General features: G+C 39.1%; 1 protein-coding gene across 5 annotated transcripts in view; it reads right to left on the bottom strand.

Moving 5' to 3' along the window:
• Positions 1-13464, bottom strand: part of RAI14 (retinoic acid induced 14) — a 177907-nt gene that overhangs the window by 125815 nt on the left and 38628 nt on the right. For all 5 annotated transcript variants that reach the window (XM_036758400.1, XM_036758408.1, XM_036758424.1 and 2 more), the window contains exon 2: positions 8623-8704. In XM_036758400.1, coding sequence (XP_036614295.1) covers positions 8623-8658 — 36 coding nt within the window. In that variant the 5' untranslated portion in view covers positions 8659-8704. The remainder of the gene's footprint in view (positions 1-8622; positions 8705-13464) is intronic.

The raw sequence follows: 13464 nt of genomic DNA, 5'->3' as shown, positions 1-13464 counted from the left end.
TAGAGGCCCAAGCTGTGTCAACTGACATCGCATTTTTTGTAGTCCATAAGGCAATGAAAATAGGACTAGTAGGATGAAAATGTTTATTTCAAAGTAAAATTATAACATGTGCTTTTAATTACTTGTATTAAAAGCACATTTACACAAATAGAAATTATAGTCAAATAATAGAGAATTATTTTAGAATTCTTCTATCATTTGGCATAATTGGTCCTTCTAGTTAATAAAGTTTTTCATTAGACCTACTCCTTTCCTAGGCAGCTAGGTGGCTCAGTGGATAGACCACTGGACCTGGAGTTAGGAAGACCTGAGTTCAGATCTAGCCTCAGAAACTTGGTAGCTATGTGATCCTGAGGAAGTTACTTAACTGTTTGCCTCAGTTTCCTCATCTATAAAATGAGCTAGAGAAGGAAACAGCAAAGTACTACAGTATCTCCCCAAGAAAACCCCAAATGGGTCACACAGAGGACTAAAAGGGCTGAAAAACTCCTTCCCTGCCAGTACCTATGAAGAAATACAAAACAAACCGAAACAGTATCTACTTTCAATTCAAAAAACATTTATTAGGCACCTACAATCTATATAATCCTATATTAGTCACTGGGATATAAAGGTGAAGAGACATAGTTATCACAGTGCAGTACAAAAAGTGTTTGATTTTGGAGTCAGAAGATTTGAGTTCAAATCTAAGCTTCTACCTGTGTGCCCTTGGGCAAGTCACTTAACCTTTCAAGGCCTCAATTTCCTCAACTGTAAAAGATGGATTCTGAAAACTGGACTCTGAAGCCCCATCCATCTCTAAATCTGTGGACCTACAAATCTCTAGTTCTTAACGTTTGATATAAATTATGTAAAGTAACTGTAAGTCTAAAAAAAATTCAAGACCAGAAAGTTCTAGAAAGCAAAGTATTTAAAACAGGCCCCTGCTAAGTACACAGCATATCACACACAGGCCACCCAATATATCAAGAGTTTTAACAGGAAGATTCTGATAATGCAGTTGGCTGGCATCCCCAAGTGGCTCAGCTTTCCCATCTGATGATTTAGCAAGAAACTTATCATTTAGGTTAATGTAATCCAGCATGCTATAACACGCTCACCAGCCCAAATGTTTGGGAATAGGTTTGGTAGCCAAAAAGAAAAGGAAAAAAAAATTATTAGGAGAAAAGAAAAAAAAAATCAAAGTTTCCAAAGCTCAGTACAGAAATTTTTTTTAAATACCCCCAGGGGGAATGGTTTTTCTTCAGACTCTTTCTCCTTGGTCTTGCTATCTTTAGGGCTCAGCACACAGAGCCTAGCACATAAATAATAAATTTAAAATGCTTTCTGATTGATTGGTTTTCATTGTGAACCATTTCCAAGAAGGGATGGATATGCAAAATAGATACCAAAACCCTTTCTAAAAACATAGCCACGGTGTTAAAAAAAAAAAACCACCAGCAAAACACTCTCAGCATTGGGGAATGTCTATACAAACAAATACCAACAAAGGCAACACCTGGCTGTAGGGTTTTTTTTTTCTATTCTCACATTATTACAATCCTGAATGCTTCCCAGCTAACCAGAAACTTAAGCAATCCAAAACAAATGGAGGAATTACACATCAAGATCTCCTACAAGCTCTTATCCAAAGAAAATCTGGAGAAGCATCTTTTTCAGACATCCCTTTGAAATTGAAAACATTTTCATTAAAACAATAAAAACTATTCTAGTGTCTAAGAGGGCTGGCATGCCAAGAAAAAAAAAATCAATTTATCATTAAATGAAAGTAGAGAAGTGAGACAAGAAGGAAATTCTACCAGGACTGGTGACGGACTGCATGTTTATTTATTCTTTTCTCCTCATGTTCCCAAGAGCACCCTTAACTAAAGGGTGGACTGGATCCATCCAGTGTGAGCTCCCTGAGTTCACAACTATTCACCAAAAGTTATCATCCTCTCTCCCCACTTTTCTCTCTCTTGGCCTTCCCTCTTTCCCCTTTTCCCTCTCCAGCTTTCTCCCATGTTTCCAAAGAAACAATGGTGAAGAACTGCTACATACCTCCTGATAGAAAGGTGATGGGCTAAAAATGTAGAATGATAAACATTTTTAGATAATATGGGAACCTGTTTTGCTTGATTATTATTCTTTGTTACAAGGTTTTTTCTTTTTTTTTTCTCTAAACTAGGGTAGGGAAAAGTAAGAGGGAGAAATATTTTTGATAAATGAAAAAAAGCTAATCTAAAATTGAATTTAAAAAGAGAAGCATTGGCTAGACCTTTTGTGATCCCAAAGGACTAGAAACTAAGGGGTTATCCAGGTATTGAGGAATGGCTAAACAAGTTCTGGTGCATGAATGTAATGGAATATCACTGTGCTATAAGAAACAATAAATACAGAGAAGCATGGCAAGACTTTTATGAATTGATACAAAGGGAAGTTAAGCAGAACCAGAAAAACAATGTACACCATGACCTCAAGCAGTAACAAAAATGTATGTGGAAAGAGCAAAAGAACAATCAAAACTGAATGCAATATCGTAACAACCAAGTGTAGCCCAGAAGAAGACACACGAAAAGGTATCTTGCCCTTATACACTTCTTCACGGAAATGGGGTCCATGGATATGGAATCTTGTATAGATGAGATTTTTCCATATTTTGGTTAGTTTTGCTGAACTTTTTTTTCTTTATTGTCTGGGATGGCTCTTGGGTGGGGTGGTGGTGGTGAAAAAGGGAAATGATAAGAAAAGTAGCTACAAATACGAAAGATATTAATCAAGATTTATTTTTAAAAAAGAAATGAATGTATTTATTCACAAAGTGAGGGATACCTGCATTCAGAAATCCCTTCTCCCATCCAAACAGTGCTTTAAAGTTTATAAAATGTTTTCCCTACAAAAATGTTGTGAGGCAGGCATCTCCAGAATCACTGTCCTTGTTTTCTTTGGGCATTTATAGAAATGATAAACAGTGATCATTCTTGAAGGAAATGCCAGAGGAAGACCTAAAAGGGGACATCATGAAGGTCAGCAAACTTGGACTGTGGCAGCAAAATCTCTCTGGCTCATTAAGATTCTTAGTAAGTATTAAATTCCTTAACCAAAAGGCTTCACTGTTATCCCGCTTAGAAAAATAATAATCAGCTTGGGCTTCAGCATAACCTAGAAATGTGTACTGCCTGATGCTTTTATGGAATAAGAATTGTCTTTAGTTTCATGAAAGGGTTCATAATTCAGAAATTCCATCTCCCATAATAAAATTATAAACATACCAAATAAACTCTGAAGCACCCTATTACCTCAATTGAGTTTGACTCAGTTTTTCAAGATTTATTGCAAAGCTCTCTCTCTGAACCCCATTTCTCATCCCCAACCTCCACCCCTCAAGGCACAAAATTTGGCATTTACAGAGAAATACCAGAAGTCTGAGCATTTTATTAGCCAAGGGAAATCCCAACCTTCTTGGCTCCATTTCTGATGATGACAGCTAGTTTTCCATGTTGAATCATATACTAGCTGCTGCAAATATTTAAAGGGGGGGCGGGAAGGCACACTTTCAAACTATAATCATAAAATGCATAAATAATTATGATTTAGAACTTTCTGCTCATTTTTATAAGGCCAAAACTAAAACAGTCATTTTAAATATTGCAATGAAAGTAGAGTGCTTCTCTTAAAATACTTTCAATGCCATGCCAAGGGTAATCTCTAGAGTTTCTCCAATATCATCAGTTTGTATTTCAGGTACAGTTTATATGAAAGCCTATCTATTTTAGAAGTAAGCATGATCCTTTTTTCTCTTGTCTCATTCACAAGTCCTACCTCAAATCCCATGCCCTTCATGAGCGTGCCCTGATGACTCCAGCCCAAGGAAACTGCCTCCCTTCCTGAATACCATAGCATTTAGAGTCTATATACCACACATTGTACAACTTGATTACATGACCTCAATCGCTCCTTCTGGAATTTTAACATTCTATGCTGCCCCATTTTCTGCAACCGTGTTGTCTGGGTTAGTCTCGCTTCCCTTCCATATCCCTTGCAGGGCCAGAAGTTGCTATCAATAAATACAATCTGAAAGATTCAGGGATGCTGACAATTTCATCATGTTTTGTTTCTACTTTTAAAGAAAATCTGAACCTGACAAATGAAGTTCACTTTATCTGTTATCACTGTATTCCTTTACTTATCACTTTAGGATTTCTTACGCCCCAAATAAACCTAGTATTAAACGCCTAAAGGTCCAACTTTATTCTGCACCAGTTCCTCCCCGCCTCCCCCAAACAAATTGAAATGCATTACAAACTCTTTGCATGGTTGGGTTTTCAGAAGTGGATAAATACATTCAAAGGCAAAATTAAAGTCCAAGTGATAGTCCTCATTATTGCTCTCATTGTTTGGAAACAAGCTTCCAACGCAAGTGAATTTGTGTTTCACTACATGTGGCAAATTTCATGACTATCCTATGCCCTTTTTGCAAGACGTATGAACAGGATGTTGGTTCTGTAACAGATGTGTCCTTAGGTGAATCACAAGAAAAGGAGTTGGCTAGCTAAAATCCATTGCTTTGTTGTCATGAAAGGAAATATGGTATAATAGGAAGAACACTTCAAGTTAGGACACCTGAATTCCAATTCTAACTCTACCACAAACTTGCTGTGCAACCTCGGGCAGGTAACCTAACCTATATGGGCATCAGTTTCTTCATCTGTAAAACAAGTTAACAAGCCCAGTATTGCCTGTAGTTCCAGTTGGGGAGTGGGGCAAAGGATCTTTTGAGCTTCAGTGGGCTATGACCATCAGGTGTGTACACTCAGTTTGGCATTATGGGGTGGGGAAAGGATTGTTGCACTAAGCTGCCAAATTTATTTGATCAAAGACGATCAACCTACCCTGGGATGGAAAAAGAACATGTCAAAGCCATCTTGCTGATCAGGATGCAACTGGGCTGACAAAAGGAGGCAGCTAGGTGGCACAGTGGATAGGGTGCTGGGACTGGAGTCAAGAAGACCCAAGTTCAAATCCGAAATCAGACACTTACTTGCTGTGTGACCCTGGGCAAATCGCTTAACCTCTGTATGCCTCAGTTTCCTCATCTGTAAATGGGGATAATCTGGAGAAGGAAATGGCAAACCACTCCAGTATCTTTGGCAAGAAAACTCAAATAGGGTCACGGAGAGTCAGACATGACTGAACAATAAAAAAAGAGGGAATAATAATAGCATTTCACAGGGTTATTATAAGAATCAATGGGTATTTGTAATTTGCTTAGCCAGTGCACATAGTAGGCATTAAATAATTGCTTATTCAGTGCCTCCTCCCTCAAGTCTTTAAAAAAACACAGGTTAACATATCATACACAAAATAAGTCCTAAATAAATGCTTCCCAGTTTGGCTTGTGTAATTGTCCAACCTGGTGTAACAGAGGGTACAAAAAGCACCCAGACAAATGTTCGGTATTGTTCAAATATGAGATACGTAATATCTCCTAAAAATAACAATGGTAATCCTCAGGGGATGGAAAAGAGGAAAATGTATTATGTTTGGAATGATACTCTACTTCAGAAGGAAAGATATTCTACTCTAACATAAGTTTACTTAGTTTGTTTGTTTGTTGCTTAATTTCAAATAGGTGGTCCTGATGTTGCTTGGCCATGGCCTCTCATCATCAGACACCAAATTCTAACAATATCCATTCCATACCACAGAGCCCAAAGTCCATCTTATTCCACTACAGCATGACCTGCAGATAAACATATCCACATAACAATGTATACCAGGAAAAGGCATACAGATTAGCTCACTAATTAGAGCAGCAAAATGACCTTAAGGTATATGTGTGTGGCTTTCTTATGTCTATCTTTACTCTTTACAGCAGAGGTTCTTAACTTGAGATCTGTGAATTGGGTTTTTAAATTAATATTCTGATAACTTTATTTCAATAGAATTGATTTCCTTTGTAATCCTACGAATTATATTTCGTGAATTTTAAAACATTCTGCAAAAGGGTCCAAAGATTCACTAGATTGCCCAAAGGGGTCCTAACACAGAAAGGTTAAAAGCTCCTCATCTATTTCTAAGTGATCATTAACAATCTGGCCACAGGATGACTGAAATGGTATCAGAGCAAACAGGGCAGCTGTTTCTTCTTCAGAAATACACAGATATGAACTGCTGTCCTCTTCTTTTCTTAACCTCCAGGAACACAAAGAACCTATTTTTTAAAACATTTTTCAACTGCTTCACACAAACATAGGTAAGAAAATTGTACAGTTGGTAATTTAGGTTAGTTCCCTAAGAGTAACCATCACACTGGGCAAGAAAGCAAACACTTGGCCATTCACTTAAATGAATTCTTTTTCATCTTATTTTCTGCCCTGTATTATCCTGATTACCATATATCCAAATCCAATCCCAGAGACCCATACTGGAGTTCCACCGCACTAGCTGGCTGGCATTTGCCCAGCTAACAAGCTGGCAGGCCACCATGAAAGCTTTCTTAATGACCACTATCTCTCTTTAGCAGCTGAATGGTTTGGCTTTGGGCAGCAATCTGGGAGCAGAAGCACCCAATTAAGGTTCTAACTTCCAGTTGTGTCCTTTCTCCTGTCCTCTTTCCCATTAAATCTTCACTTAAATTTCTCTTTTTAACTTAAACTATTGAATACTGTGGTATCTTTTGCCACCAGTTTCAGAAGCTTCTCTTACTTAGCCACTGCTACAGATTTCATTCTTAAGGCATAATTCCATTAGGATTATGATTGTATTCCAATATTAGACACATTACTGCCACCACCTAAAAATTTTTTACCACAGAAGAAATGCTGCTGCCACCAAGCCGCCCAACCAGATGAACTTTTGTTCTAATAGGTTTTACTTTAACAGAATATAGATTTTCTTTGACTGTAGAGAGAGTTCACAGAGTTGATTTGTACTTGTATAGTTGTTGGACTGGACAGAGTTTTCCTTCTAAGTAATTATAGTATATCAAGGCAGGTATATGATTAGAGGCCCACAGAGGATTGCAAATTTAGAGCTGGGAAGGAACCTTAGAGGTCACCTAGTCTAACTCTAGCATTTTACAGATGAAAAAAAATGAGGCCTAGAGTTTATTTGATTTGCCTAAGTTTACACAGACAGTGAGAATAGCAGAGATGAGATTTAAGCCTTGGTCCTCTGATTCCAAATCCAGTGTTCTTTCCACTGCAACATGAGAGCCTCAATGTCACATAAAATGCTTTGAACATCCTAGACTTCATTGTGTGTACAGATCACAACCCCTTTACAACTTTCTAGATGGTCTGAGAGTTGTGGTGACCAAACAATTTAATGATGAAGCTCTCAATGTATTTAAGCTAGTCCTTGAATGAAAGGCATACAGTCCCGTTGCTAGGTCTCTTCACAAAAGTCTTTTCAACCCAGTAAAGACTTCCCAAAAATGACTTTCCAAGGCCAAAGCCTTCAAGAGCCTAGAGTTATACAGGACTATCAAGTATCAGAGTAGAGTTTTTGCAGAGGCCATATAGACTACAGATGAGGCAAAGCACACTGGAGGAGAGAACACACACACTGAGCACTTAACACCTGAAAATCAGATCATCTAGAGAACTGAAATGATACTCTGCAGTTACCTAGCAAACAGAATCCATCAGGGCTGTAAATTATAAGTCATGATGTAGCCTCAGGGGACAGGCTACTGCCAAAGAAGGGTGTGCATGTGACACATCTGCCACAAATGACTACAATCTTCACCTATTGCATCAATACAATTGTGCCAAGCTGTCAAATATAAGTCACGGTAAAGCAATAAAATCCAGGGTTCACAAACACCTTAATTACATAAGGTTAAAAGACTGCTGAGCAAGCCCCTCGTTCTACAGCCACCATCTAATTCCCTTCCATAGACCCCTCCTAGCCAAAAGTTCTATTCAAAATATTTAGAATGCAATTTGCACAAGAGGTACAAATGGTGCCAGATGGGAGTCCCAACAGAGACTTCTGAATCCGATTTCTCAAGTGGCCTTTAGCAAAAATGTTATTGGTTTTAATCCCTCTGAGAATGATCATTTCCTATTTTCTCCACTGGGGCTCACATTAGCAGGATGACCAATTCACACCCTCTTTTTTTTTTAAAGGGACAATGGGGAAAGGCTGAGATGTGCCTGGCAAAAATCAGGGTATCTTTAATTATGATCAATTATAGTAAATTGATGGAATTAAATCAACTTCCATTTTCTGGCTAAGGCGCAAAGTAGACCATGGGTTTCTGATGTTCAAATCATCAGACCATTCCCATGAAAACAGCTTCTCTTTAAAAAGGGCTCTCTTCATAGGACAGCTTTAACATTTTGCCAATTTCTCTTCTTCCTTTTAATAGTGGCACTTTTCCAGCCCTCTCTCACAAAGTCTACAGATCCTCTGTCTAAGAAAGCTGAAGTGAGCCACATTCTCAAACAGAAAGAATTCAACATGCCATTCACAAACCTTGCACTGAGAGGGCTAGGGATGGTGCTGATGGCTGGAATGCTCCTGTTCTCTGAAGTTATTAACTTAAAGCCTTATCAAGGTGGGAGTGAAGTACTAGTCTTACAGTACAAGCTAAAAGAGACAGAACAGCCAGACTGTGAGTCATCGTGTACTTACATCATTCTTCCTGAACTTTGCTTTCAAGCTCTTCATGTTTAGCCCATTCAGCCTTCCAAAGCAAGAAGAAATTTTTCAACACCTAAGCAAAAGGAGAAAGGAAAAAGTAAGTTTCTCAGATTCCAAATAAACACCATCTGTACTTTCCCTAGGTCAAACGACATCTCTCTCTGTCTCTGTCTCTTTCCCATGCTGGGAAATTCCACTTTCACATTATCACCTGGACCTAATCCCTGGAGATCCTAAAACTTACTTAAATTTTAAAGATTACTAGTATCCCCCAGTCGTTCAAACATTAATTTAAGTAAAACTCTTTGCCCAGGGTTCAGTCAGAATAACAGCTAGTGTAGTATTTTAAGTTTAAAAAAAATGTTTCACGTGTTATCTGATTTGGTTATTACAACAGTCCTGTGAGGTAGGTGCTGGTATCAACTCCATTTTTATAGATGAAGAAAGTGAGGCTGAGAAGTTAATTGACTTTGCCTGGCAACACACAGCTAAGTAAATATCTGAGGCAAGTTTGACATCCGGTCTACCTGATTCCAGATCTATCACTCTACTCACTGACCCAACCCAGACTGGTTTGTTTTTTTTTGACTAGGTGAAAAAAGCTATTCTTTAGTTCATTTCTTATCTAGCCTTAATCACTGAATGGCTATTGTCTCAGTCAAACTGAGACCTGGGAAAGACCTTAGCTTAAAAAGGCCAAGGTCTCCCTCAATGCATCCAGGGTCATCTCTAGTCATCTGGCCACTGGAGCCAGATGGCTCCAGAGGAGAGTGAGGCTGGTGACTCTGTGCAGCCCTCCCTCACTTAAATCTAATTCACTTGCATGTCATGGCATCACCTCCCTGATGTTGTGGTCCTCTTCGAGAACCCACTTAGGGTTAAGTGATCTAAGGCACAATGCTATCTAAAAGTACGATTTCCGGGAGATCTCCCTGCACAACAGATTCACAGGCCAACACTGCACAAAGCTTCAATGAATCTTAAGGTCAGAGTCTGGGCTGTGTAAAGAGATCCTCCACTGTTCTCTAAAACAGAAATAAGTACAGTAGGAATTCAAACGAGTAGAGAAAATATGTTGTCGAGTTCACACAAAGAAATAGTGTACAAAATTTCAAGAAAAGTTTTTTGCAAATTATTATTTTCATTCATATAATTAGCCTTTCACATTCTTAGTGCTAGAATCAAGTTGTTCAATTTCTTTTAAAGGAATAAAGAGGTTTGTATTCCAGAATCCATTCTTTCCCAATATGATCCTGTGTGAATTCTAGTCTTCCGACTATACAGTGTAATTATGAGGAGATAAAAAGCAGTATGTAATGAACAAAGTAGGTGGTACAGTTCACCCCACCGCCATCCCCTGCCATCCAACTGTGCTATACTGTTTTCAAGTCAATAAGTATTTTATTAATCACTTACTATGTGCTAAACAGGCACTAGGCTAAGTGGGGATGCAAAAAAAAAAAGGCAAACATAATCACTGCTTTCAAAGAGGTACAGTCAAAGAGCAGGAAGGCAGCTAGATACAAACAGGATATACGTGGGACAAATTGGAAGTAATTTCAAAAGGAAGACACTAGCAATAAGGGGGGCTGGGAAAGGATTCTGGTAGAAGGTGAAATTTGAGAGGGAACTGAAGGAAGCCAGGAGAGTCTGGTGACAAAGATGAGGAGGAAGAAAATTCCACACGTGGGAAAACAGCTTGTGAAAATGCACAGTCAAGAGTATGATGTTCGAGGTAGGGCAGCTTCAGTGGATTGCAGAGTCCATGGAGGGGAACAAGACGTAAGAAGACTGGAAGGGGCAAGGTTATGAAGGGGTTTTAAACAGGATTTTGTATTGGATCCTGGAAATATTAAAGAGCCACTGGAGTTTACTGAGTAGAGTGGTGACAAGATCAGACCTACACTTTAGGAAGATCAATTTGAAATCTGAATGAGAATGGACTGGAATAAGGAAAGGCTGAGGCAGGGAGACCAATCCGCTGGGTATTTCGATAGTTCGGGTATGAAGGGATAGGGCCTCACCAGGGTAGAGTAGAGAAGGGTGCATGTTAAAAAGACTCTGCAAAGGTAGAAATAACCAGACTTGGCAGCTGACTGGATATGGAGGGATAGGGTGAGAGAGAGTGGGGAGTTAAGAATAACACCTAATTTTTGAGCTCATTCAAAAGATATGGCAAACCCACAATTCATTTCTAAAAGTCTGAATGGTGATAAATTAGTTACAATACAAAGTTGTCTGAAGAGTATATGAGTTTTTGTAAATAGCAAAAATCAATTTAATTCTACCTATAATAAGTGAAAACAGGCAAGTATCAGCATTCAGCATCCATTGGCTCTGGAGTCAGAAGATATGGATTCATACGTAGCTTTTGATGCTTTCTGCCTGTGTGACCTTGGGCAAACCTCTCTGGGCCTCAATTTCCTCAACTATAAAATAAGGGGATTGGATTAGATGACTCTCACAGTCCCTTCCAGCACAGTACCTATGCTCCTAGGACTCCAGCTCAGAACCAATATCAATCAAATGTTTACTCTGGCTAATAAGTAACTCATTTAAAAATTACTTTTAAGGTCAAATTAAAGTCTTCTTTCCACAAACCTAAGCAATATTGATGATCTGGAATCTAGAAGAAGTAGGTAGGCTGCTTTACAGCTGTGACCACAATGTGGAAATCAAAAGATGACCCTCCTCACTATACATTTCATCATATAGCCTTTATTTTCCTTATAGCGCCTTTGTTATGAAAAGATCTGCATTTAACCAATAGTATAAAGGAAGGAAAGAAATAAGCATTTGGGGGGAGGCAAAGCCAATATGTCAAATGTTAGGAAGCAGGGTGGTGAGCTCCCTTCCACAAACTTCTCTCCAAACGGATCAAGAAAACCCACTAACCCAAATGCTGAAATTCACTGTGAATCCTTTGTCTAGCCCGGTTCAGCTCAAAGAGAAAGACGGGGAGGTCTATACAACAGGAACAAGGTGAGACAAGCAGCATGCCTGGAGCAGGCATTTCAGTGCCCAAGAAGAAGCAACACACTAGGGAAAGAAGAGGTCCTAGATCCATCCTAGGGCACTACAGTGGAGACTGATGTCAACTGGCAGCTTTGTTGTGGACTATCCGACCCCTGGGGGCAGACCCAGGACAGATGGACAAGAAAACCTGAGCAGTGAGTGATGTTCCTTGGAGAGTGAGGCTGTGGGCTGTGTACAGAAAAAGAAGTTCAGAAGCCAGCAGCGGCAGCAGTGAGGTAGCTCAGACACTAACGAGGCTCAGAGCTGGATCTTACTTCCAGTATCTAGTTCAGTCTGCAGAGAAATAACCAGGGCAAGAAACCAAGACCAAAGAGGAGCTTTAAACAATAGAGCTTTCCAGCTGGCTGATAAGGGCTGAATTCAACAACTTCTACTTTTGCAAAGACCCAAACCCAGGTCCTGAAACTTCCAGAGCTCAAATCAGGGGGGCAACAATCAGATTTTGCCCTGGATCAGACCTCTTTGGGAGCACTGAAAGGTTGCCAGCCTGTCCCTGAGATCCTGGAATAACACAACACTCAATACCCCAAGAAAGCAGTAGCACAATTACCCAAACCCTCCCTTTCAGAAGAGTGGCAAAGCCCAGCCCTGACATGAAGTTCAAAGTCAGGAAGTAGGCTGGAAAAAACAGGGCAAATAATGAGTTATTCTGGTGGCATGACACTCACGACACAAAGAAGAAAAGTATGACTACAAAACATCTATAAATGAAAAACACAACCTAGACACAAACTCAATTAAAATTACTGAAAGAGGTGAAGCAGGAGTTATAAGACATTTTAAAATGTTTTCGAAAAATGAAATGAGAATACTTGAGGGAAAAAAATTGAAAAATAAATGAGAGTTATGGAAGAAAGAATTGTAAATGGAAATAATGGTCAGAGGTAGCAAAACCTTACCCAAGCAACGAACTCCCTAAAAATTAGAATGGACCAATGAGAACTCAACACTTCCATGAGGCAACAAGAAATATTAAAACAAAGTCAAAAGGAACATTCTCAAAGAATAAACAACTGACTGCCCTGAAAAACAGATCCCTCAAAAGAATCCTGACAACCTATTTCAATAAACCTTAAAAGAAAACTGCCCAGAGCTATTAGAACCAGAGGACAAAGGAGAAATAAAGAATCCACTGGTCATCTCCTAAAAGAAAGGCAAAATGAACACTCCAAGGAACATTATAGCCAAAATCCAGAGCTTCTAGATTCAAGAAAAAATATCATAAGCAATCCTAAAGAAAGAATTTACATACTGAGGAGCCACAGTCAGGATACCACTTTAAAGGAATGGAGAACCTGGAACATCATATTTTGGAAGTCAAAAGTAATGGGCTTATAACCAAGAATAACAATCAAGCAAAACTGAGTAAAATGCAATGGGGGCTTGGGGATGGGGGTGGACCTTTAATGATATAGAGGACTTCCAAGCATTCCTAATGAAAAGACTAGAGCTACACAGAAACTTTGAAGTTCAAATGCAGGAGTGAAGAGAAGCATAAAACGGTAAACATGAATGAATAATAATAAAGGATAAATGGGGACAAACTGCTTACATTTAAATATACGGAGAAATATACATCATCAGGATTCACTGAGGGAGTCCAATTAGACAAGGCTTCGAAGAGGTTGTTACGTCTTGATAATCTTTTTTTTTTTTTAAATAGCAGGAGAATGGAGGAGGAGGAGGAGGAATGCACACTGGACAGGTAGGTAAAGACAGGCTAAGGAAAATTATCTCACATAATCAGGATGCACAGGTAGACCTGTATGCAAACAAGGAAAGGGTGAAGGGGGTGAA

Source organism: Trichosurus vulpecula, chromosome 1 (genome assembly GCF_011100635.1).
Source record: "Trichosurus vulpecula isolate mTriVul1 chromosome 1, mTriVul1.pri, whole genome shotgun sequence".
In the NCBI taxonomy this organism is placed as follows: domain Eukaryota; kingdom Metazoa; phylum Chordata; class Mammalia; order Diprotodontia; family Phalangeridae; genus Trichosurus; species Trichosurus vulpecula.
This window is presented reverse-complemented; position numbering and strand designations above follow the sequence as displayed.